This window comes from Pseudorasbora parva, chromosome 20 (genome assembly GCF_024679245.1).
Source record: "Pseudorasbora parva isolate DD20220531a chromosome 20, ASM2467924v1, whole genome shotgun sequence".
NCBI lineage: Eukaryota > Metazoa > Chordata > Actinopteri > Cypriniformes > Gobionidae > Pseudorasbora > Pseudorasbora parva.
Genome location: NC_090191.1, coordinates 36,237,701 through 36,265,165, shown reverse-complemented (window position 1 = coordinate 36,265,165; position 27,465 = coordinate 36,237,701). Strand labels below are relative to the sequence as shown.

Below are 27,465 nucleotides of genomic sequence, written 5' to 3'. Positions count from 1 at the left end.
GTTCCTCGTGATTAGTAGTGTGCAAATGTATTCAGAGATGATTACAGATTTTTTTCGAGACTCTATGGGCTAGTGCCCCAAACACAGATTAGGGTTTGAGGATTTTCAGTGCAGAATTACTGATGAGATTTTAATTCCAAGGTTAATCTGTGTCTGGGAATCTGCCACTCTGCTATAAACATTTTGTTATTAGGATTTAGTTACAAATGTTGTGAAATATTACAGTTGTTCATGTTTTTAATTAATGCATGTGTCAACAACAAACTGTGTTAAAGTGAAGAGAAATTTGCCAGATTTTTGCATAAAATCTTTTATTTTATTTGAGACTCTTAGATGTCCATGACCTTTGCTATTACCTTGCTTTCTGATTTATAGGTGTGGCAATTATCAGTTTTGGACTAAGTCTGAGTATTCATACATCCAATAAAAATCATTTTGTGTCCAGTTGGATAGAATTCATTGCAAAAATGATTAAGAAAAGTTCCTTCTGATAAAAGTGCAATTTACTTACTGGGACCTTTTTGATTCCTGTTTTATTATTTTGTGCAGTGACATGCAGATGTTAAGTGTGTCCAAATACATTTTGGGATCACTGTGGTTGAGCTTTTGAAATCATTGCCTTTAATATTTGTATTTATTTATTATTATTATTATTTTACAGTGGTAATTCACCTTTTTTTTGGAGCGGTAAACACTGTCTGAAAAAAAGGTACATTGCTATCACTGGGGCGGTACCCTAAGGTACAAAACCGAAAAAGGTACAAATATGTACCTTTAATGTACTATTATGTACCTTGAGGGTACTAATACGCACTCTTAAAGTACTGATATGTAACTTTTAAGGTACTAATATGTACCATTTAGGGGTGAGTAAGATACAAAGATGAACCTTTTCACTTTTGTACCTTAGAGTACTGCCCCAGTGAAAGCACTGCACCTTTTTTCTGAGAGGGAAGGTGTATCTCTTCCTCATATTCTTACTCTTTCTCCTTCTTCAGGTAATTAAAAACCACCGAAAGTATTTTTCGGTCACCGAACACGTTTGAGCCTCTTTGGCGACACTCCAGCTCGGTTAACAGCTGCCGTACGGTTACCAGGGAAGGATTTGAGCTCTGTCAAGGACTCCACATCCAAGCTGAATAATTTAATGTGCTTCTGCTGAAAACCTGTATAATTAATTCAACGGACCTACTTTGTTATTTTGCTTTCCCAATTTTAAAGTCAAATCTCACAGATAGGATGCAGCTGCTTTTTAAAACTCAGGGGCATGCAACTTGGGTTGTGAGGCTTTTTGAATTTACAGAAATTTTGGACATTGAGTTTGTGATTAGATAAGTGTTTCAAGGAGATGCACTGAACTCAAGGATGGTTTTAGTTTGTCTTTCTGTTATATCCAGGTTTTTAAATTTTAGTGGTTCAGTTCACCATATTTACAATTGCATTATGAACCATTAATGTGAACTACAACTACATTATCTGAGGAAAATACAGAGTGCTGCTTGTCTATGCAAAACTCCTTCAGTGGTTGCCAAGGTGTTGCAATGTGGTTGCTAGGGTATTCTGGGTGGTTATGTGTAAAGATTGGAATTGTAATGAATTATGGTCCCTTAATTCCTTTTTTGATTACAAATAAGCTCCTATATCTCATTCCTACCAATCATAAGATTGGATTACTTTGTTTGTGTTGTATGCTTTTGATTCACTCAAAAGAATCAACTTGAGTAATTTATTTGGAAATCAAATCAGTGACACTGATATATTCACTGGTCACACTCTGTTTTTGTTTCACTAAAAGAACTAAGTCAACCAACTTATAAGACTCATTGATTTGCAGATTAGTTTACAGGATCATGGTGAATGTTTTAGTTACCCTGACAAGAACCGGCTTAGATTTATTCACCGATTGCTGTGTTTTTGATTCACTAGAATCGACACATTGGAGTCATTCTTTCGGGAATCACTTGAATACAGTGGTCGTACTGTATGTTTTTGTTTCACCAAAAATAATCAACTCATAGGAGTCATTCCTTTTGGACTGACGTTGGTTTTATGATTTGATCAGGATTTTGTGAGTGTTTCTGTGTGCTTTTTATCATCTATAATACACACAGAGGTTCTCAATTAGGTCAGAGCCTCTTTGTAAGTATCCCAGATTGGCCTATGTCCTATAAAACTATGAAATCCACTCCACAAATCATCTCAGGCAGGTGAGATAAACTGATTTAACACACACATCCCATAATCCCCTCTGAGTGGACAATGATGGCATCATTATAATAGATTTGAGAGCTGTTTATGTGAGGAACATTGATTACAAGACACATCCTCCTTTTCTCTCTCTGCAGTCATTTTTAAGTCTGTCACTTCTTCTTTTCTTCTTGCACGTTTCTCACCATCGTTTTGCCTCCATATTCTTCATTTCTGCTCTATTTCTTTACTTGACTTGGCTCAGGGAGCCTCAACTTCAAAGGCTCTTAGCGTACATGCTCATCAAAGGGAACCTCCTCAGGTGAGTCTCTCTGTTGAGCTCATAAGGAAGAGAGACACGTCACTTTCATTAAACCTTCCTATGGCACTGAACTTTAGAGCAAATATGGTAACCCTGCCCATATGAGCTTAAGCTGAGGTCATGCTAGGCTTTAAGCATCTGAAATTACTTCAAACCCCACAACACTGCAAAAAATACAGCTTTTGGGTTTGTGCGCTCTCTAAATGCAGCCAAAAGGCCAATCTGTGATGTTTACATCTAGAAATCAAACGTTTTTGCACTGTGCACTCTTTCTCACCGGACTTCAGCTTTGGTTCATACCTGATCAAATGTGTATGAATGGACGATTTTTGTTTGTTTGTTTTCTTCAGTGTTCTCGTGATTTAATTCATCCTATAAATGTCACGACATGGCTTGAAATGTCATGTCACCAGTTTTATTTAAGTGTAATGGAGACTTTTTGTCTTATAGTTTTTGATTTTCAACCCAAACAAACATAACCCTCCCGTCATTGCTCTGCCCCAAATGCACCAAAACTCACTACACTGTGGATAAAAAAAGTGAAGATGAACAAATGACAAGGAAGAACAAAAAAATGCAACATGCAACAGTTTGTTGTTGCTAGCCAGCGGCACACTAGCTCACTGGACTGGACTGGACTGCATTTATATAGCGCTTTTATCCAAAGCGCTTTACATTTTTGCCTCACATTCACCCATTCATACACCGACGGCGATGTCAGCCATGTAAGGCGCCATCCAGCTCGTCGGGAGCAGCTGGGGTTAGGTGTCTTGCTCATGGACACTTCGACACTTGGTCAGGTGGAACCGGGGATTGAACCACCAACCTTCTGGTTTGTAGACAACCTACATGAACCACTGAGCCACTGCCGCCCCAAACTGGTCCTGCTAACTGTCCTGCTCAAACTGTCCTGCTAACATTACAACAGCATATTTTGGTTCTGTGAAACAGAAAAACCAATGTTTCACACAAATAAAGCAGGAACAACACAACCTCAGTGTCAGTTTTCAGGCCTTCCCACTTTGGTCTCTCTCTCTTTTCTAATATTAAAACGGGTCTCAACTTGCCTGATCGTAACCCTTCTTTTTCCAGTGATATTCTTCTGATCTTTTCTCTTTTGTAATGTCTCTCAACCCTCTCTCTCTCTACAGTCTTTCTTCAAATCTCCCTCTCTCCTCCATCATAAGTGGACACGCCCCTATTGTTGATTGGTTACAAGGGTGTCCAATCCACTTTCAACATAGTTTCTCAGAAATTGCTTAGGCTTACTGCACCATAAACTAAATTTAAAAATAATGTAAAAGTAATGCATTACGATATACTGTTGATAAAAGTGGCTTATATTACCTAAAAAAGTTACTTAAAAGCCTAAAGTTAATTACATTACTTGAAAAGTTGGTTGAAAGTATTGTTTTGTTTATTTTCTTTATTTTTGTCTGTTCCCTTGCCATGACTCTTGTAATGCTTTACCGCCAATACTGACACTGAAAAACGCTGATATGTTATCGTTAATTGATTGTCGTTTTTTTTTTTTTTGTGTGTGTTACAGTGCTGGCCAGTTTCCGAGGAACGGTGCAGCATGGCTTGCCTTTGGAGATCGGTGACACAGTGCAGATCCTGGAGAAATGTGAAGGTACACGAGTGCTGATGCCAGACAATTTCCTTTACACCTTTTACATTTATTTCATTAAACCCCATCATAGTGCTTACACAAGTTTGGACCAGCTTAAACTGCAAAATGATTAAGATTGACAATGCTGTTCTGTTAGTTGCACAAGCTGGTTATTTTCACGGGTATACTAACTTGCCCAACATAACCAGCAGGACTTCCTTGTCAAACTAGCTTTACCAGGAAGTCCATGCAGGTTGAACAGTTTCATAAGCTAAGTAGGGCTGCAACTAACAATTATTTTGACGAATTTAAAATAAAAACTAAAACTGAAGTAAAATGAAATATTAATTGTATGCTATAAAGGGGGTAATCTAGCACTCGGAAAGCATTCCACCCATAGGGGCGGCCATTGCTAACCAAGCCATCACCTGTTAGCATCCTATTGACTCCCATTCATTTTTGCTTCACTTTGACAGTGAATAACTTTACGTCTGAGGCGTTTAAAGACTCCATTTGTCCATTTTTTATTTATAAAGAAACATGACAATGTATAAAAGGCTCCATTACCTTGTATCTTACACTATCGCCCCGTAGAAGCTGTTTTTGTAAAAATAGGCTAATGATTGTATCATAACCAAGCGGCAACCTCCCGCGATCTCTCTTGAAGCCAATACGGAAGGAATGTAAACTGTAATTCCTTAACTGGCCACTAGAGGCAGGCTCCAGAAGGGAGCAGAATCTCATTGAGCCACATGTTAAAATTCTCAACTTTACAGCAGAAAAAAACATGTTTACAGCCTGGTACAAATTGTGGTTTTGGCCTATAATGCTAATTTTAATCTTCATGACAACTGTGAGGGGGTGAATTTTTATATAACTCATTCGTTTACGTTACATGCAGCCTTAAAGTTCTGCATAATTAAGGGCGTGGTTACAGGTGGATAGCCATTTATCTGCCATCTATAGTTATTGCGTCACCTCAGCTCCGCGCACATCCCGCCTTTTTGCCCATTTTCTGTTATCCGGGAGTGACACGCGATGACTCGCTCACAAGATGGCAACGCCCAGCTCGACCCTACTTTAAGCTTCAGAACGGCTTTTCAAAATCCTATGGGTGACGTCACGGACAATACGTCCATATTTTTTTACAGTCTATGGTCATAACCAACGCGACCCTGTCGCACAGTAGAGAAATTACCATATAGACAGAAGGAGACGCTCGCAGGCTATCTTTTACTGTCTATGAGACAGTCGGGGGGGACGTGGAGACATAAAGTCAAAGGAGAAGAATGGGGAGAAGCCCATAGTGAGCCAAAAGTAACGGGACAAAACATTTAAACAACGTGATTCAGATTTCACTTTCCACATCTACTTGAAGACTTAAAGCTGTCAGACAGGTTGCTTACATCACATCTACGTTGTCAAGCTCAGTCCGAGGCTGCGCTGTACACTCTGTACACTAATTGACTTCATTTTTCGCCGTTGAAGTCTATGGGGCCGCCGTGTCCATTTCTCTTAATGTCTATGTATGCTGTTGTATACTAAAATTACACCGCAATGAAACCATTTATAAAAATACTGTTCACTGAGCTCCAATGAACTACAGGTAAAAATCTAGTTATGTGAGAGGCTTTGTGTATGCAAAGTTAAAAATATAATTTAATTAGCTGGAAACCAGTTATAACCAGTCTAAATAAACTAATGTGGTAAGTCATTCTAGCCTAAAATGGTCTTTTCCTGAGGGTTGGCTTGATTTGATAAACTGCTGACACAGACACCTGCACCACCTCTCAAACGGGAGGATTTGAAACCAGTATTTTTTTGTGACCCACACTCAACTCCTTCGTTTCCTGTTTCCACCCTTTGAAGGCACACTCCTTTGTTCTCTGGCTGCATGCGTTTCCTGTTTTTTTGAGTAAGAGAGCCGGTTTCGGTTGGAGAAAATGCCGTAACATTAAGATGGAGAATCTTAAAGCTGTCATGAACTGGCTTTTAAAAAAAAATGTATACTGTTGTCTGAGGTCAACTAGTGACGTTTGTGTGGTTTTTACATTCAAAAACATCCTAACTAATATGTAATAGGCTTTATTCTACACTGGTTTTGAGGCTGTCTTCTGTTTTTAAGGGGCGTGCTGCACTGGAGACTTGGAAGTAAACGCCCACGGCTAGAATTGGATATGATTTGCATATTTAATGAGCTTCACCTCCACTGTCATATCTATGCCCCTGTCAGTTCAAATGAGGGAGGGATTATTTTAAAAGTGGCAACTGCAAAGTTTCTCTCGACCATAGGGCTCGTAAACGTCTTTGTCAAGCAAACACAATGATTATTTTTTTCTCATCCACCCACGATTGATTGGAATATTATTTCTATATTACATGGCCTGCGCGATCGGTCAGTATAAGCGCAAACTGCTCGTGCGTGCAACCAGTTGCAACCTTTTTGGTAAACAGCCTAAACACACAGCCCCTGGACTACTATTACTACATATAAAAAAAGACGTTTTACTCACATAAGTTTGTTGCACCATCCCTGTCAGACCCAATATAGAAAACACAACATTGTGTCTGCAACTCCAGCTCTTGAGGCTTGTTTGCAAACAATTCTGCAGCGAAATTAATCAATTGCGAACACACGTATGGTCTTTCCCACGTGAGCTGGAACTTCAATAAAGATAAATGAAGTATCACACATTCCTGATATTATGATCCAAAGGAAGCTTATGCAGCGACTGTGTTCTTCCACAATATCTTGCTATCTTTTTTCACATTTTTATTGCTGCTGGCTAGTGATCTGAACAGCTCCATGAGTCGGTGGGGGGTACCCTTTAAATGGTAGATATGAAACTACATAATCATTAGTACCTGACTGATTGGAGGTGCTACTTGTGAGATGAGGGGTCATGTTTCTTTACACAGCTACTTTTGCACTCTTGGCTGTGAGTGCAGAGGTGATACAGGCCCCCTGTTTTTCACACCTTCAAACTGTGCTTCTAGGCTTTTTTTTTGTGTTGTTGCCAGGAAGCATGGTAGTTTGGGGGTTGCTTTGCAGTGGGCAGAAGGTTCATCAGTGCTGGAGATGATCAGATGACATTGGTAGTGCATGCCGTCAGTCAGTCGAAGTTTACCTGAGGTTGAAAGTAACTTGTTGGCCAAATCTTTTCTTAGTCTCGGTACACTCTTAAAAGAGAAGGTTCTATATGGAACCTTGAAGTTAGGCAATTTCAAATGCTTGCAATAGAAAGCTAGCTTTGAAATCTTAAGATCCCACCCTCCTTGAAAAGTTGCTCTACGGAGTCACACCTCCCACATGAATGCATACAGTATATTTGCAAAGCATCATGAGATGGTGTTAAATTACCTCATGTCTCAAAGCACACAACATTACAGTAATAACGTTAACAACTTCTTACTGAGCTCTCACAGGTTGCCATCTCGTAATTATAGTTACGACATGGCTTGAACACAGAATAAATTTGCTGCTTTGGTTCAGGAGGAACTGTAAAAGGCTGCTGCTTTTTGTTTGTGGTGCTAGGTGACAGTTTGTCCACAGCTCTGCATGGCCTAATGAAATTTCGCTGATGATGTGTGAGGTCTGCTCAAGCAGGTGTGTGGAGGTATGGAAATGCATACACTATTTTGACAAAAGTATTGGAAAATCCCTCCAAATTATTGAATTCAGGTGTTTCCATCACTTCTGTGGCCATAGGTGTATAAAATAAAGCACTAGGCATGCAGACACTTCTACAACCAGTTGTGAAAGAATTGTTCGCTCTCAGGAGCTCAGTGAATTCAATCGTGGTTCCCTGATAGGTTGCTACCTGTGCAATAAGTCTATTTGGGAAATTTCCTTACGACTAAATATTAAGGGTTTGAAGACGTTTTGGACAATTTCATGCTCCCAACTTTTTGGGAACAGTTTGGTGATGGCCTCTTCTTGTTCCAACATGACTGCTCACCAGTGCACAAAGGAAGGCCCATTAAGACATGGATGAGCGAGTTTGCTGTGGAGGAACTTTAATGTCCTACACAGAGTCCTGACCTCAACCCGACAGAAAACCTTTGGGATGAATTAGAGCGGCAAGCCAGGCCTTGTCGCCCAACATTAGTGCCTGTCATTAAGTTTTGTGCATGTAAAGGCAGGCATCCCAAAACTTTTGGAAATAAAGTGTATGTTGATGGGCAGGTAGGACATTATTTCGTGGCCCTCTGATATTTAAAAATGTTGCAGAGTGTAAGCGAACCCGAGGAAGAATAAACTGCAACATTGCAACATTTTGTAAATGGGTGTTTCGGAAAAAATCTAACAATCTACAGGTCTTAAAACAAGACTCAAAAACTCTTAAAACGAGTTCAGTTGAGTAAATAAAATAAAATGTGCCACCAAGTTCCTACAGTATGTCGGAGTCATGTATTGTACTTGCTAAATCTTTGGCAAAACAAATGCAACAATTTCCATTTGTTTTTTTTAGATGTCCTATTCAGTGCTATAGAATATGGTTGGACGTTTGAGGTATTAAATATATATAGCTGACTTTCAATGGAAATAAGAATTGTAAAAAAAAAAGTTTCACTGCACTGTGCACTCACACATTCAAATGCTTTCAAATGCACTACTTATGTAAATCCATGCATTTGCACACATACGAATCCTTTCTTTACTCATTTAAAGAGAACATTTCCAACATTAACAATGAAAAGGCTTTAGTCGAGAAACATTAGGCCAATATTAGAGATGAAAGTCACAGAAATGCTTTGTGTTTCAGGCTGGTACAGAGGATTCGTCCTCAAGAACCCGAATGCCAAGGTAAGCAACTGTGTCTTTGTCTTTTATCAGGTCTGTCAGTGTCGGATGCTATTTCCAGTTGCTGAAATATCACAGCAGCACTGTCAGACGAAACGCACGGATCAAAGCCAGTTTCTCTCTTTATTTCTGTCTTTTTGTTCCCCTGTTTATTAGTAGAGTTATTCACTTTTGGTATGTTTACCTGTTATCTCTCATTCTTTTTAGGGCATTTTCCCATGCAGCTACATCCATCTGAAGAATGCGCATATCAAGAATAAGGGGTGAGTTGAAGAAAAGAAAAGTACTAAAGTTATTGGTAACATTTGCATACTCACTGATATCCAACATCTCTGTATAAAGTGCAAACATGCACATTTTACACATCTTTTCACTATTGTTACTGCAATAAAGCCAACCTAACCTACAGCTTAGAGTCTGCAAAAAACCCCATTCCAATGATGTTTGTGTTGCACCACCAAATCGTCTGTTTTCAAATGATTTGATTTGTATCTTTCAATGAAAAAGCGTTCAGCTGGCGAATTAGATTGACTGTAAGTTAGCTTGATTGCTGTATATATTTGTGTGAGCATGTTCAATTCAAAGTGAATGCCAATCAAACCTTTGAGAGCTCATGTAATTCATACATATCTGGCAATGCTATTGTTTTATCTACTTCTGTATTCTGTATCCATGCAATATAAACCAAGTTTGGTTTTCTGGGTTTTGTGACTTTTTTTTATTTTTATTGGTATACGGATATCTGAGACTGTGCTGAATGAATGTAGAGAGGGTGAACAGAAGGAAAACGCCAGTGCTCCGCTATACATCTGCTATTTCCATTGATTAGCGTACTGTATAACAAGCGCAGAACCAGATTAGGTGCATCTCATATCTGTTGTGCTGTGTGCCGCCCACATTTGACTCGCAGGCAGTTTGAGACGGTGGTGCCTTCTGAAGACTCTGTCATTACTGAGATGACGTCCACCCTGAGGGACTGGGGCGCCATGTGGAAGCAGCTCTTTGTGGTAAATACTGTTTGGGCAAACACAGCAGTCCGCCCACAGCCAGACACTGGCTACGTGAACTCTGGGTGCGCAGATGCTGATGGGAGGAATATATTATTTGTATTTCAGCTGTTGATGCAGGAGAAACTGTTTTTGAATTATTTTTACACCAGATCATTAGTGGTACAGCTATATAGCCCGTTATTAAAGCTGTGACTTCAACATTTCAGTTGCTCTTTCCTTTCCCTTTGTTTACCCTTATAGAAAAACGAAGGAGATCTGTTTCACAGACTGTGGCACGTGATGAATGAGATTTTGGACCTCAGGAGGCAGGTTTTGGTGGGTCATCTGACCCATGATCGCATGAGGGATGTCAAACAGCACATCACGGCACGCCTGGACTGGGGCAACGAGTGAGTACAGCATCATCTGTGTGATGTAATAAATCAAAACGCCCATCATGAACATGTTCAGGTCATATTTCACACAAGTATATATCATTTTAATGCATTTATGGTTAATTTTCTTTCTTATATATATATATATATATATATATATATATATATATATATATATATATATATATATATATATATATATATATATATATATATATATATATATATATATATATATATATATATATATATATATATATATATATATATATATATATATATATATATATGTCCGTCCACACCAATGTACAATATTGTGCTGCTTATAATAAGCATGAGCTGCAGTTTTGTTGTCTGCTGCTTTAAATGCTCAAGCATTTAACAAAATCTTCTGAAAGTGATTCCAACTATATTGTTTCTCCGTGCCATTATTGTTATAGTTGTGGTGTGGACTCTTGAATGATTGAACTATAGAATGATTTTTTAATACTATATCTTTGGCCCTGTTTGCACTGGAATTAAGATGCATTTTGGTTGATTTGATCACAAGTGGGTGACACTTTACAGGGTCTAAAACATTTTGAGCTTGTCCGCTTTCTATCACTTCCAGAGGTTGTCTCATACAGATTTGGCTAGATTGCTTTCATAGTATAGACCAGGGCTATTCAAATCCTACCCTGGAGGGCCAATGCAGTGCAGAGTTTAGCTCCAACCTTAATTAAACACACCTGAACATGCTAATCAATGTCTCCAGGATAATTAGAAAATCACAGGTGGGTGTGTTTGATCAGGGTTGGAGCTAAACTCTGCAGTGCATTGGCCCTCCAGGGTAAGATTTGAATAGCCCTGGTATAGACCAAGGGTGGCGAACTCCAGTCCTGAAGAGCCACAGTCCTGCAGAGTTTTATTTCAACCCTAATCAAACACATCTGGACAAGCGAATCAAGGTCTGAAGGGTTACTAGTGCTGCGGCCCAATTCGCCTACTTATACTACGTCATAAAAGTATGTATTCTTTTTGTGAAGAAAAAGTACATACTTTTGAGTGTATAGCAGAAAAATAGTAAACCATCCAGGTATCTTTGGAATACTCTTTTCAAGATACTACGATTTGGGACATACTAATTCTATTTTCGAGTACTATTTAGTATGAATAGTATGCAAATTAGGATGCACAGTAGGAAGCTACAGGCAGGTGAGTTTTATCAGGGTTGGAGCTGAACTCTGCAGGACTGAGGCTTTCTAGGACCGGAGTTTGCCACCCCTGCTATAGATGCACATGTGGTCAAATGCGTTCAAACTGCCACAAAAGACCGGCTATTGTCTGCCTACGGACTTAATGTGTTAACCTCATGTAACACGCGCTAGCCAGATAGGATGGTTTGAAGATGAAAATATACCAAACACTATGTTCTCTCACCATTCCTGATTTCTAACACACTCACAGTGTTTACCATGGTCTTGCTGCTATCAAAGCAGAAATGAAAGTCGCCGCTCTTTATATGTCTTCTGTTGTCTCCAGTCACTCTCATATGTAAAGTTTGTTTCATTCATTAGATTAAAAGATCTGAAAAAGCCCATTCATTTACCTGCCCATAGACCCTCCCTTTGAAGAAATCATGGACAAAAGTGGCTGAAAGTGGACAAAAGAGATGGATTAAAGCACCATGTTTAAATAAGAATGCTTCTTCCTTCTACTTGTGATAAAAGCATCTTAATACCAGTTGTAAACAGGGCCTTTATCATTATTGTTATAGTTATGATCCTTGGTGTGAACAGGCTTTAACATGGAAATATGTTGTGCAGAGTCTGGTAATGCTGTACGGTCTCTGTGCTTTCACAGGCAGCTGGGTTTGGACCTGGTACCCAGGAGTGAGTTCAGCATGGTGGACCCGGATGAAATCAGCATCACCGAGCTCTACCGACTGGTGCGTATGTTTGTAGCGCTACCATGACAACCGTGTTCCTGACTCAGAGTTGATCGTCTGAGAAAGATTCCCGATTTAGCCACTTAATCCCGTTCCGTTAAAAAGAGACGCGTGATGACCATCATCAGCTTGAGTAACAGGCCCCATGAGGAAAATGACAGTAATTCCAAGCCGCACTGACAAGATACGCTGCAGAAAATTGCAGTCGTCATGGATTGCCGGCCAGAGGGGTTGTTGACAGCGGGGAGTCTCTGCTGTGATATAATTGAGTTATGCGAAGCACACTGCAGCATTACTTCGCTTAAACGTGACCTGAAGTGTACCCATACTGTGTAATGTAATTTAATAACCCTCCGCTGCCAGACGGACTCCATTACTGCACCATATCTGTGGTTTATGTGGCGGCCGCGCACACTTTTGCCATCAGCTGCGTGTGAAATGGAACACAAGATGTTTACAACCTGCAAATTGGTGATGGCCTCGTTTTTTTTATTTATTTTAAACGGAACTCAAATTAAAAGATCTCTGAGGCTGTATTCAAAATTAGATCTGTTGTTTATGACTATTGAAGCTGAAAAAGGAAGTTCTTGGTTACAGTTATTGATTAGGAACTGTTATTGATTTATTTGGGTTATTTTGTGCTATGATGATCTAGTTTAGCTGTGATTGAATAGCAGGCTCGACAGGATGGCGTTTTGTGTGTGTTTAGACAGAGCTCATTACCTGTGACACATACCCAGTGTGCTTTGATGAATAGTGTGGGAGTGAATCAGGTCACCCAGTCTCACCACACACACATTAATTAGTGCTGAGGATTCAGACATCACCACAAGTGTGTGTGTGTGTGTGTGTGTGTGTGTGTGTGTGTGTGTGTGTGTGTGTGTGTGTGTGTGTGTGTGTGTGTGTAAAAGAAACTGGGAGATTGGGAGTGAGAAAACTTAAACTAAACTATGAATACACAATAGATTGGATAATGATAGTTGCTTTCACTTTTTAATGCCAAAAGGTTGATTTGTTCATGATAATTATTACCCCATACACACTTGATCAGGGCACAGGTGGTATTTGTTTGGAATTCTTGATGTGAAAGTAAGCGGTTTAAATGTCTAAAACCAGAACCTTCTGTTATCTGACCCGGCCTGCCAAACAAGGAATAAAGTCTTTATTGAAATTCCAGTGCGTTATCTTTTTAGCCTATTCATTCCCATTAACACTCTGTAATTTGAGCTTTGGTTAACTTCTCGTAAAGGAGAAGCTGCTGCTTTCTTTCGTTCTCTTTATTTATTTATTAAAGTTGGCATGGAGGAAGTTGCAATAGTCTTTTCTTCCCTATTGTGATGTATATCCGAGTGGAATGGCGGTTAAAATTGTAGGGTGGGACTTAATTTTGTTTATCGGGAATTGATCTGATGGTTGTGGTTTCTATTGGTCGATCTCATGTGAACGACAGATTGTCCCGCCCTCGCACCATTAAACGTCATCAGGGAAGAGGGGAGATGTCGCTGCAAGGATAAGAGAAAGTTTAAAGTTTACGAGGCCACATGAATTAAAAATAATGTTCACAGATAAGTCATTTATAATAAATACTGCAGTATTCAACATAAAAAAGGTCAGTTATGTTTCCATAGTGACTTTAATGCACCTAAATGCTGACACATCACATTACAATCAACTGAAAATCCAATTCAACCATTTTACATACTATAGTATTTCATGTATTTCTTGCTAAATACATTGCCTTAAATATTACTTTTATGTAAATACATTTAAAAATAATGTAATTGCAAGCTCCTCCTCATCTCATTTGCATCCCGATTCCTGACACCATAGAGTTATGCAGGGGTGACGCAAAAACCGGGAAAACAAATTTGTCAGTGGTTTGCTTGATATTTTCCAAATTTCCATTATATTATACTTTTTAAAATGGGAGTATGACTAAAATAATGTCTGTGGTAAACATATGTTGACGATACTTGGACGTTTTGTTCTACAACATTAATTACACACACACCTATATAGAAAATTACATTTTTGAAGCTATTATGTTTATATAAAAATAAAAATATAAACGTATTGCATTCTTTTTTCAACATGGGGCAAATGAATTGTAATGGCTGCTTATTTACTTGCTTTAAAATCTTCCAATGCTATTTAAGTGAGGAATACTTAAAGGCTACATCCCACCATTACTATTTAAAGTCTTTAAATTAAAGTGTGTCTACCTCTGTCCTCCTCATGCATGCACAGAGCATCACAGAGGGAGCATATGCACTACGCTGTTGGCCATTTTATATTTCCCATCATGCCTCTTCACACCTCGGTGTCCTCACACAGAGTGCGGTTCAACGACTACACAATCCAATAGATGATACTCCCAAGTGAAAAGTGTGTTTGTTACACAACAGCAATGGTGTGAATGTGCACTTAAAATGAGCATGTGTGCAGCGATGTGCGTGCATGCGTGTGTGTGCATTTGACATTGCACTCTATGGTGTCATTGCAAAGACATGAGCATAATAACTGAATCAAATTAGATTTGGCCGGCTGTAAAGGAGCCGTGCTGTGAACATGGAGCCGCTGGAATTCAGTGGAATTTTCAATGCATTTCTGCTTATGTTATGCACAGCTTCTCCTGCTTTTTGGAGATTAAAAATACATATGTTCGAGATCTATTTGATGTTTATGTGCATTTATATTGAAAATGCCCTATTGAAAAATGGTTGCATCACATGTAATGATCTCTGTGTTTGAATGGGTAGATGGAGCATCGGCACCGGAAGAAAGAAACTCCGACTCCTATCAGCACACATCACCTGTTTGTCCATTTGAAGAGTCTGATGAGCTCAAACTTGGGTGAAGAACTGGAGGTCTTCTTCTTTATCTATGATAGTCGAGAGAACAAACCGCTCAGGTGAGAATCTCGCTCATCATTTATATGGTTGTGTGTTTTGTCAGCTCATACACTACCGTGTAAAAGTTTGGTGTTTGTGAGATTGCTTAGTGTTTCTTAATATTCTGATTTGCTGTTGTAATGAAACGTCTTCCATTTGTGAAAAAATGTCTTGTATTTGTGTCCTGAAGCAGGATGCGCTCTTCAATCATAACCTCATTACGTGTGCTTCCTCCTGTGTTTGTCCCTGGCCACTGCCAGACAGATGAAACTCAAACAAAGAGTTTTCATCAGGGAAACACACCTGCAGTTGAGGCTGTGAGAGCCTTCAGATGGTCGTGTGTGTGTACCTGTTTATCTCATCTAATGGTTAATTACCGACTCTAACTGTCTCTGCAGCTGCTCGGTGGCGTTTGCTCACATTGTCTCAGTGTTTTCCCTCTGTTCATTGATTGGAGTTTTTCCATCAGTCTTGGTAGTCTTGAAGGAGAATATTAATGTGGCTCTGATCCAGCATCGATTTCCCTACCTGGTTAGATGGCTGTTTTCCAGTTAATTATCTGTCTTTTTTTGTTTCTGTATGGAATAGTGGCACTGACTTTTTTTAGGCATGCCTGTGACTTCAAATCTGTTCAATATCTAGCCTTGACAGGTCCTGTGGATTTAATCACACTGCTAACCAGATTCCCACAACTGCCGGGAATAGGGAATCACTAGGACTGCATCCCAATTTGAATATTTGTCACTGTAACTTAATGTGCTGTTAATGGAGAAATTACATACTTCTAAGAATGTAATGAAACTATGATGATATTTGGAGATATGCCATGCTTATTTCTTTTACTTGTGTCTGTAATTTACTATGCAATGCTAAATTATCTTAAAATAATATTTTAGGTTAATATAGTTAACCTAATAATTTTAACATTCTTTGGCGTTTTTCTTAAATTAAAAATATCATTGTCAAAAATCTGAAACTGTAAAATTCTGGACATAATATTTTTGATGTACTATGATTTGTGACGCATAATCCTTATCTTGCTCTAATTCCTTATCAAAACTCGATGGTTTCATTACACATCCAAATGAATGCATTTATGTAAATAATAATAATAATTATATTAATAGTTATAATAATAGTAATAATAACAATAATAATAGTGCTGTATATATATATATATATATATATATATATATATATATATATATATATATATATATATATATATATATATATATATATATATATATATATATATATATATATATATATATATATATATATATATATATATAAAATATGTGTATATGTATATATGCATGTGTATATATGTATGTATATATTTGCGTACGTACGTACGTACATACATACATATGCATAACTTTTATTTTGGATGCAATTAATCACGATTAATTGATTTAACAGCATTAAATAACAACAACAACAACAACAACAACAACAATAATAATAGTATTACAGTATATAAAATTAGTTATTTTTTTTATTATGCCTGTTTGTATATTTATGTGGTCAAAGTAGAAATATTTTATTATATTCTGTTTTATTTATTTATTTATTTATTTATTTATTTATTTATTTATTTATTTATTTATTTATTTATTTATTTATTTATTTATTTATTTATTTATTTATCAATTTTCCTTGCAGCTTAACTAGTACTGATCCCACATTATTTCTTTGAATCAAGTGATTCGGCATCAGTCCTGATTTTAGGCAGCTCCTGTTACCAGTTATACCCATTTCGTCTAGTGGCGCACGGACATCCAGCGCTGTTACAAAAAGATGAGGATGCTGTTTGTGTTGATTTTCTTTAGACAGTTTGATCGCTGCTACAAAAAGGCCCTTATGTCTGTGTGAAGCATGCGAGAGAGAATCTATCTGTGTTTCTCCTCATTTCTGCCAAAGGATGTGTACAAAGTGCTGATTGACAGCCTTCTGGGTAACGGCTCCCCCTCTGTTCCCACGGGACCGTTTTGTGGCATGGTTAATTTATCCAGCCAGACATACAGGGATCACGTTTCCATCCGTGTCAATTTATCCAGCCTTGTCCGGAGGGAGGCGTGGATGTCGTATCGGTGTCCCATTTGAACTTGTTGTGTTACAATCCCTGGCATCAAGGGAGGAAATAACAAATTCTCTGTGATGTGCCGAGCGAGAGTGAAAAAAAGCCGCCCGACTGTGTGTCATTGAAATGCTGGCGTGATGTCTGCCGATAGGAATATCCCAGGGTCCGCAGACACCTCTTCAGAAAGCGATCGCAGCCCTGCAGCTGTGTGTCAAAGGCCAAAACAGCTTTTGTGCTCCTGCCTCTGGTGATGGGACGCTGGGATTGCAACAATGCTGAGTTAATTAACACGGTGTTTGTGTGAAGGGCCGGTTTAATACAAGTCCATGCATGAATGCGTGTATTTTCCTGAGCGGATTGTATGCCTAAGTTTTGTTAGATCTCTATTGCCAGTTATTGTTCCTGTTGGGATACAATTATAGAGCTGCTCTTCTTTTTTTTTTAATGAAGCTGTGAAAGTCATGCAACTGGATTACGAGGTTGGTCGGTTGGTGATGGACACATGGTGTCTGTCCTATTTTTGCCTTGTATTGACAGCTAGCAGTGTCTCTCATGGTTTACATTATATTTTCTTAATTTCCTGGATGCATATTTGAAAAATACAGCAGAACTGGAGTTAACTGTGGGACCTCAGGAATCCATTTTTTTTATTTTTTACAAAAAAGTACTTTGATTATATCAGATGTAAATTCCACGCTACAAGTGTCATTTGTCCATTAAATGTCATATTACCATCATTGTTTTTTCTTTCTTTCATTTAAACATGTTTTATACATGTTTGTTTTTGTATATGTTTAAATACAATGGCAATACTTATGTCCAATAAAACATACTATTGCGTGTTTGAACATGTATACAACTCCTACTATTACTAGTAAATGTATAAAAACCATAGTATTACTATAGGTCATGCATACAAAAAAAACATGGTATTCATTTGATTTATGACCCTAATTTATGTCAAATAAATGAATAATTGTCCATAAAAGTAATAATGTTTTTGGCCATTGCACATACCAAGACACATTATTACCATGTATAAAAACATGTATTACTGTAGTGCATATCTAAAAATTACTATGGTAAAAAAACATGGTATTGCATGGTAATGTCTCAGTTGTTTTTTTTGTTTTTTTTTGTGATCAGTTATGTTTTATTAGCATGTTCTACTTCTCATTTTATTGACAGTTCAACATCTTTTATGATGAACCATTTCAGAGATTTTGCTTGGTAAATATTTTATTAGGGAAAGTGAATTGAACAGCACTGTGCCTGCTGTGCCAAAATTGTTACACGCTGGTTATTGTCCTTAAAAAACAAATTCTTTGTGATCTTTGTGTGTTTAAACTGCATTTGTACAGAATGAACTGAGTGTTTAAACTGAAAGTCTTTCTCTCACTCTCTTTTTGTTTTCTCTCTCAGTGAAAGGTTCTTTGTTAAACTCAATAAAAACGGTCTGCCCAAGTTTCCAGAGAAGACCGAGAGACAATGCACACTTTTTGTGGTGAGCGTTGACATAAAATCCCTCCCAGACTAATCAATCACGCAGAGTAATCGATGTTGATTATTACATTTTGTTTGTTTTACTCAGGATCTGGGGAGCGGCGACCTGAGAAAAGACGTGTATATTGTCGTACACATCATTAGGATTGGTAAAAGCCCATATTGTCTCCACGGAATAATTAGTGATGCCAAAGACCCTGCAGGCATGTGATTGTTTTTTGTTTATAGGGAGGATGGGTGCAGGAGAGAAGAAGAACACGTGTAATGTGCAATACAGACGTCCGTTCGGCTGTGCTGTGGTCAGCATCGCTGATCTCCTCACGGCTGACTCCAAAGATGACCACCTGCTGAAGGTCTATGCGTAAGTGACCCTCAACACACACACAACCGCGTCTGTTTTACTGTCTTTGTGGGGACTCTCTATAGTCGTAATGGTTTTTAGACTGTACAAACTGTATATTCTGTCTCTTTACACTAACCAAAACTTTTGGAAATTTTCAAAAAAACCTCATTCTTTATGATTTATAAACGTGTTTAGGTCCTTATGGTGACAGTCCCCACCAGGATAGAAAAACATGTACACACACACACACACACACACACACACACACACACACACACACACACACACACACACACACACACACCGCTCTACAGTCATTTAAAAGTGATTGCAGTACCATTTTTGGCCACAATCTTACATGCACTTCCTTTAAAACTGTAATTTTCAGCCTAAACAAATTTGATATGAAAATAGTCATAGATGATGACATGGCATGAAACATCAAAAATAAATAATATATATTAATCTTATTTTTTTATTTGACTTTTTTTTTATTCTGCTCATTGCTTTGCAAATGACAATGACTAACTTAAGAGAATCAAAGTTGTCTTTGTCCTAATAGCTGATATCTCCTTTCCCCATTTAGATTTGAGGATGTTTTCTGTGTTTTTGCAGACATTTGTATGTTATAAATTATAAGGATTTTAATCCAAAGATTTAGTGCCTGGAATACAAATGGAAATCTGCAGTAGTGTGGCCCACTTTGTACTGGAGAGCAGACAGATGTGTTTGGCTCCAGATCTTTGACGGTTGACACATTATCAGCTGGCTCGTGGCCAGTCCTTTGGGCTGTTAATGTGATTGCTGTTCTTTATATCTGTTTGGCTGGCTGTGTGATTGAATCCAGTGTGCTGATTGCCCTTTGTTTTCTTTTTCGTTTTTTGCAGTTGCAACACAGAGAGCGACTGGAGTCAAACTCATGACAACATCATTAAAAAAGTCAACTCCAGATACAACCTTTCCAGCTCCAACACAGGTAATGATGAAGCTTTCGCAACCTTGGGATTGAGTTAAGTCATTTATTGAAAACAATCTGCATAAACGGATCAGAAATCACTGTGGTTATGACATCACAACTATAGCTACATATCAACACCTATTTTATTAATGTCCAGGAACTTGGTGGGGACTCATTATACAAGTTAGCCAATTATAAAAGAGGTCATTTACATATAGTCTTAAAAATACCGTAAAAAAGTAGCCTTTAAAGGTCAGAGAGAGGAAGGAAAATGGTCATGAAAACCCCAGTTAAGACTGTTTTTGGTGCATGAAACTTTGATAAACATTATAAATGGACTTCAGGGAAAATAAAACCTTCAGAAGTGTATTTCCCTTTAAATTAAATACCCCCATTTTCAGCATAATGCTTGTGTACGCAATTTGCCAGCATATCTGGCGGTGGTTTAAAGATGCTCGGCTCTCCCAGACACCTAATTTGCATGATGACTTCGAAGTTAATAATTTTAGATCTAAAGACGCATGAAAAGACCCCCAGGGTGGCTTATCCAAACATGGTTATAAATTTCGTTTCGGCAGGGAAAAAAAGATATGCACATAGACGCACAAGTAGCCAGATGGTAGTTTTTTTTTTTTTTTTTGCGATTTCTGCATTTTCTGTGAGGAGCTCATAATTGCATGCAGCACCTTCACACCGGTTTGAGTCATCACGCTGCAAATCCAGGGAATAAATGATTTTATTGAGTCAACATGTTCCTCAGCACATCAGACAATGGACAATAGTTAGTTCATTGTTAACAATAGTTGTCACACAAAAGTAGAGTCTTGCAAAATTTTATCTGAATAAATGAAGATTTCTGCTAATATAAAACTATTCAATGGAGGTTTGTTAAACGCTTGCTCATACACTGAGATACAAGATCACATCCTTACTATCATACAAATTCATCAGCCATGCGTTTTTTTAATTTATGTATTGATAATCTCATCAGTTATGCTGAACAGAACAAAGAAATGTCTTCATCAGAACTATTAAACAGAGTGATTATGATGATTGACTGAAGCTATAATTGGACTTTTATTGAATACCAGTGAATATATTCTAGTGTACTCGTCAAACTTCTGTGGACATTTGGAGCCTATCCTTGTGTTTAATTTGTTTTGTTTTAATTATTGTTTATAGATTTAATTTTATTTAAATGTTTTTATTTTTAATTTTATTTAAAATACAATACAATAAATACAAAAAAGTTTAGTTAAGTTTTATTTGTTTTATATTTGTATTTATTTATTTATTTATTTATGTTTTTTTTTTTTTTGTATTGTGTCTTGACACCCATGAATTCGTCTTGCTTATTCTGTGACTATGAATTATGTAAAGATGTAAATCATTTGCATTGTCTTCTAATTGCTGCAAAGTGTATGCTGGCTGTAACATTTCAATTTGGGTAGGTTTAGTTTGGCTCAGTTCCCACATTCACGGTCTGAAACTGTCTGTGTGATTAATGGAGAATTTGTTGGAGCTCAGTAATTGAATAATTCTCCAACAGTACTTCTCTGACCCTGTGCCATCAAACAGCGATTATACAACATAAAGCTTTTGCCATTGAGTATGTGCCAGACTGTTTATGATCAACCTCGGCACAGCTTCAGAACATCATTAAGAGCTGCAATAGCAGAGCTAACCCTTGCACTGTCATGTACCGATGGCCTATTCGATTTTCAGTTTTCAATCCTGAACTGGCCAGTTCTCCAAAGCTCAGCAAAACTCTAAACTGGGCGGAGAAGGCACATAATCGTTTGGACGATTGGGTCAATAGGTTAAAGGTGGCTGGAAATGATGTGGGAGATGATGGTGGTCAGATAGTTAAATTGAGGTTTCATTTGGTTAGAGGTGTCACAGAAAGCAGATTCCGGACTGATAGTGTGTGTTTTTACAGTACATCTCATAACTTTCACAATACAATAGTCACAAAAGCTTCTGTTTACCCAATTGTAAACAATTGCCATATCCCCTCTGCTTAACAGAATAAAATGACACAAAATTGACATTTACTATCACATCCTTTCAAACTAAGAGAACAGAATGGGGGAGGATTATTATATTCACAGCTTTCTAATAAATATTCATCATGTCCTCTTCATTGAATTCTTGTGAATATTCATTATGTGCAGGACTAAAGTTTTCTCAGTGTCAGTCTGTTGGGCAAAGGTCCATTCATTAAGTGATTTGAGAAAGCTGTGAATAATCATCTGTAATTATCTAATATTATGCTGTCTTTGTTAAAGGATTAATATCAATTTGATGCGTGTGTTCAATCCAGGTCTTGCGGTGGCGCTCCAGTTGCTGCACGGCGACATTGAACAGCTGCGGAGAGAATATATGGTCCTTTTCACTAGAGGAGTGTCCATAACCAAAAAACTGGGCTTCTCGGATGTCATCATGCCAGGTGAAAATAAAACAATAACTCATTTATTTACAGACCATTATATTCTAGAAAAGCTCTGTTGGCTTTGAGAGACTGCATCTGATTGTTCTTGCTTAAATATCTACATTTATTATAAATATCCGACCACAAAACCATTCATAAGTCGCACAGGTATATTTGTGGGAATAGCCAACAATGCATTCTATTTGTCAAAATTATCGATTTTTCATTTATCAAAATCATTAGGATAGGAAGTAAAGAACATGTTCCATGAAGATATTTTATACGTTTTTACAACACCAGCAAAGAGCTTTAACACTCATCTTCATTCAATGTGCGCGCAGTTCTGTTGACAACTATGCATCGCTCAACCTGCGTCCCTTACTCCGTTGCTCTGATTGGTTGTAGGTCTATCCAGTTAAGTGCAGAGGCTTTTTTGCCCTATAGCCACAGCCCAATGGAGCAGTAGCAGACTCGTATTCTGACTCAGGCCCAGTTCTACGGGGGTGCTAAGCACCCTCAAACACAAGCAAAAGCACCCTGAGTTGATACTGTAAGAATATTGGCAAAACAGATTTGGCAGATTTGCACATTTGTGTCCGAGCTCTGGAGAGCGCCAAAAGCATCTATTTACCGTGTTTTTGCAGTGGTGAGTAATGTAGCCAATCACAGTTGATCTCTTGAACGTGATTAGAGATGTTCAGAATTTTTATTCAGTGCTGAAATATTGCTGGCTCAAAGTCACGACATGAGATTTCTTGGTGTCATTTTTATAATGGAACTTTGTGAGATCACGCTGAACTGACAAAGCAACAACATTTTAGTGATCTTGTAGAGATCTTGGCTCACTTTCGAGGCTACAGTCTATAAAATGAATTAAATAAAACCATTGTTGTTAAGAGGACTGATGGCCAATTGCATGCTGCAAAGTTTCAGAAGTGACATGTTTGCCACTCGGCATGAGACTGAAATATCCTCCTGACACAGAATAGAGGTTTTGCCTCTGTAGAGGACATTATTTAGTGAATTTCTCTGACAACATACACAGTTTTAAATCTGGATATTCGGTAACACTTTATTTTAAGGTTCAGTTATTAACTATTAACTAGTTGCTTATTAGCATGCATATTACTAGGATATTATTAGGCTGTTTATTAGAAGTTATAAAGCACATATTAATGCATTATTCAGCATGACCTTATTCTACATCCCTTAATCCTACCCAATACCTAACTTAAATGCTACAAAAACTACATTACCCAAGTAAATTAGGAGTTTATTGAGGCAAAATAGTGAAAATAGTAGTTAATAGTGAAAATGTGTTCCCCATACTCAAGTGTTACCGGATAGTCTCGGAGATGCATTTTTATGAAAATATTGTTACATGTCTTTTTACATGACATATTGTCCCATGCATTGCATAGAGTGGAAATGGCATTTATGGCCATGTTTACACACACATTGCATAAAGTAAAATTATTTCTGTTAGCTTTCATAACGTTGAGAATAATCTTTATACTTAGTTTTGATTAAAAAAAATGCTTGAAGCAGAAAAATTAATTGGTGAATGAAAAATAAATCCCATTGTTTTTGTCTATTCATGTATTTTAATTTTCTCAATACATAGTTCTGGTGCCCTCTACAGATAAGAGGATTTTTAATTTTAAATATCCATTTGTTTTTTTATGCTCCAAAGAACTAAAAAAAAAAAAAAAATCACATTAATTAACACATTAAATCAATGTAAAGGCAGTTTAATAGACAAACATTTGTAGCTAAATATTTTGTAAAATTCCAGTTATTGCTAAAAGTGATGACTTTTAATAAATAATTATACATTTCTCATTTTACACTGCTGTGGTGGAGCTGTTTCTTAGCGTGCACTTTACTGAAGCACCCTGAGTGATTTGATTCTGGAGCCGGGCCTGCTCTGACTAGAATCTGAGTATGACGACGTCAGGCTACCAATCTTCAATATCGCACCATCCTTCAGAAATCATTCTGATTTGCTTTATTTGAAATAGATATGTATGTAACATTATTAATGTCACTTTTTATCCATTTAACGCATTCTTGTTGAAAAGCATTTAAAAAGAAAATAGAAATAGTCTTTAATCTCGCTAGTCTTTAATGCGTCAATGCTGATTAAAAATTTTAATTTCTTTAAAAAAAAAAACTTTGACTTGAAATGGCAGTGTAACTCATGCCATAAAAGATTAAATGACAGTCTCTGCTATATGTCGTATATATATATATATATATATATATATATATATGAGTAGTCTGCACCACTTAAACTAGTAACATGCAAGTTTGAGAAGCTCTTGCCGTTTTTGTGCAGCATGCATCAGGCAGACTGTGTGTGCCTGAGACTGTTTTCACTCTCCGTCTTTCCATTACTGACCCAGATGTTTTGGTTGCACAAGCAGCCTGTCGGCTGCCTCCTGGATGAATGTGCCATCACTGGCAGTAACTGTGCCTTATGGCTGCCGGATTTATTATTAGTCCTTTGCTGTAGGCTGATCTTTCCTCTTTTTTTCAGCGCGTGTGTGTGTGTATTCCAGGTCATTCTCATTCACCACTTCTGTTTCTGATCTTCCAGGAAACTCACGTAGATTTTTATATATCTGATTGTTGCCACAGCAACTGTCATATGGACATTAGTTGGCATGACTACTGGTTTGAAGTTGCGTCTTGAAATAGGACTGCACACACATAATTGCATTACACACACACACACAGGAACCCACACTTCCTCCGTTTGGTGGCTTAGGCGGCGGAAGTTCTTTGTCCCCTTTTTTGAAGACACTGCAATGCTTTAAATGTTTCCCACAGTGCATTTTCAAATCAAATCATGCACTTTTTCTATAGTTGATGTCCACAAAATAATCCAGAAGCGTGTCAGAAAATGTTTTTGTTTCTTTAACGTTGGCAAATGAAATGTGGCCGTGACCTACTGTTGGCTGTTACATTTCCATTTCTACAAATGTAGAAATGTGCATGCAGCCTTGAAAATGTGCGTGTGATCGTGGTCGTCGAGGCATAGACGGCCGATGTAAAATGACACGGTGCAAATATGTAGTTGCATTTCCTGTGTGATAGAAAATGTGTGTGTTTGGCAATCTTTTGTTGGTGGTCTTATCCACGAGTCGCAGGATGCACCTGCTGAGGACATTTGGGAGGGATGAACTTCATATGAGTGAAGTTGTGCTCCTGTGTAATAATAATGACAACACTTTCCATGTTTTATCATTGGTCTGTGGTGTATTGAATTAAACCTTGACCAATTGTGCTACGACACGAATGATGCCTCAAATCATGTTGCTTGAGGAGAGATGTGCTTTTGCATTTCTATTCATTTGATGTAAAAGAGCCTTTTCATTCCAGAATCAATTCGAGTTCCAGAAACATGAGAAGTCTGTGGGTTTTTCTGCTGAGCAAGCAACATAAAAAATCAATGTACATGGTAAAAAGTCATTCGATCTGTGTGAAGGCATCCATGGGGAAACATTGTTTCATTTTAACATTGAAAATCCATGCTGAAAATGCACTCTTGGTGCAAATCTTAATGTGGGAATTGCACAAGTTAAATCCCAGTTAAAGGGAACCTGAGAGTTACTGAACAAAGCTTTCAATCCAAGGTTACTCTAAAAGAAGTCTCATCTTTTTATAAAAAATATACATCGCTGTTGGGCGGAATCGTCGAATGTCCAAAAAGCTACTTTTCATTAAAAAAAAGTTTTTTTAAGATTTGTTTTTAAGTTGACATTGTGGGTTTATATATGGTCAGACACTTGCTTCTTGTGTCATTATATTACATCTTTTTTTATCTTTGCTATTTTTCTTTCAATGGCGTTTTTGAATAGAAATTTTGGATATATGCGTTTTGTTCGTCAATAGAACAGCACATTTGTGGCAGTGCATTATGTTTTTAACAACTTAAAGGTCATATAGTTTACTGATGCTATTCGGGAACTCTTTTTCCCTGTAATTTGGTCAAAATCTCATGTTATAAGATGAAGTGTTACACACAGGCGTGTGCTCTTTGCTTGGCATTCAAAAATTACAGAATGTTTTTTTTAAATTAATCAAATGTACTATATCTTAGTTTGATAATGTTATTGTATGTCTTGTATTACATATAGTATTATTATTGTATTATTCTGTTAATGATAATGTTAATATTTTGTAGGGGATTTTATGGTATAAATTATATTTATGTCGAGTTAGAACCCATTTATTCACTTTTTGAGCATAGACCTGAAAATGAAATTTCCAAATTAAACTGTTGTAAATGCTTTTAGAAGAAGACACATGGCAGATTATTGCTGAAGTGAAAAAAGTTATGTTTATTGTTATGAACAAAGCACAAAAACACTATTTAAATTTTTTATATGGACTATATATTTTCAAAAACACACTGCAAGGAAATCAAAGCCATAGAACTAAACAAGTTGTGTTTCGTGTTCAATCTAAACAAATTTGAGCTTGATATCTCAAAAAAGGAGCTTTCAGTAAGATTTTGTTTGGGCGCAGTACCAAAAGTTTCCACTAGATTAAATTTGTCTTCCATTTATTAAGGAGTGCAAGAGTGACTTAAGACAGTTAAGACCAGAGAGTTAAGACAGTATTGCCTACGACTCGACGACAAATGCTAGACTGAGACACTGCTCCTCAAATACTTAAAACATTATCCTTTTATAGTGATTTTTTGAGTAACGAAAATGTTGTATTTGTTCAAAGAACCAGTTTATTATTAACCCTTGCATTGCAAACAAGCATAGTCGATCCAAACCGTGTGTGGCACTTCATTCACAATTGAGGCCGGGTCTAGTTATGTGGTTTAACTGACAGTTTGAGGATCCAATGGAGAAACAAGGTTCTTTTTAATACTTTTCATTTGTTAAAAACGTGCAAATCCCAAGGACAAATGTAAAGACTGATCAAAAGTAAAGATTTATAGGGGAAATTTATGGGGCGAAATATGGAGATAGGTTTTTCATCTGACAATATATATGGT

General features: G+C 37.4%; 1 protein-coding gene across 3 annotated transcripts in view; it reads left to right on the top strand.

Moving 5' to 3' along the window:
* dock4b (dedicator of cytokinesis 4b) overlaps positions 1 to 27,465 on the top strand; it is a 94,930-nt gene that overhangs the window by 27,997 nt on the left and 39,468 nt on the right. For all 3 annotated transcript variants that reach the window (XM_067428560.1, XM_067428561.1, XM_067428558.1), the window contains exons 2-13: positions 4,059 to 4,142; positions 8,888 to 8,928; positions 9,133 to 9,188; positions 9,836 to 9,932; positions 10,176 to 10,324; positions 12,152 to 12,236; positions 14,996 to 15,147; positions 18,636 to 18,717; positions 18,805 to 18,865; positions 18,945 to 19,077; positions 19,947 to 20,035; positions 22,341 to 22,466. In XM_067428560.1, coding sequence (XP_067284661.1) covers positions 4,059 to 4,142; positions 8,888 to 8,928; positions 9,133 to 9,188; positions 9,836 to 9,932; positions 10,176 to 10,324; positions 12,152 to 12,236; positions 14,996 to 15,147; positions 18,636 to 18,717; positions 18,805 to 18,865; positions 18,945 to 19,077; positions 19,947 to 20,035; positions 22,341 to 22,466 — 1,155 coding nt within the window. The remainder of the gene's footprint in view (positions 1 to 4,058; positions 4,143 to 8,887; positions 8,929 to 9,132; positions 9,189 to 9,835; positions 9,933 to 10,175; positions 10,325 to 12,151; positions 12,237 to 14,995; positions 15,148 to 18,635; positions 18,718 to 18,804; positions 18,866 to 18,944; positions 19,078 to 19,946; positions 20,036 to 22,340; positions 22,467 to 27,465) is intronic.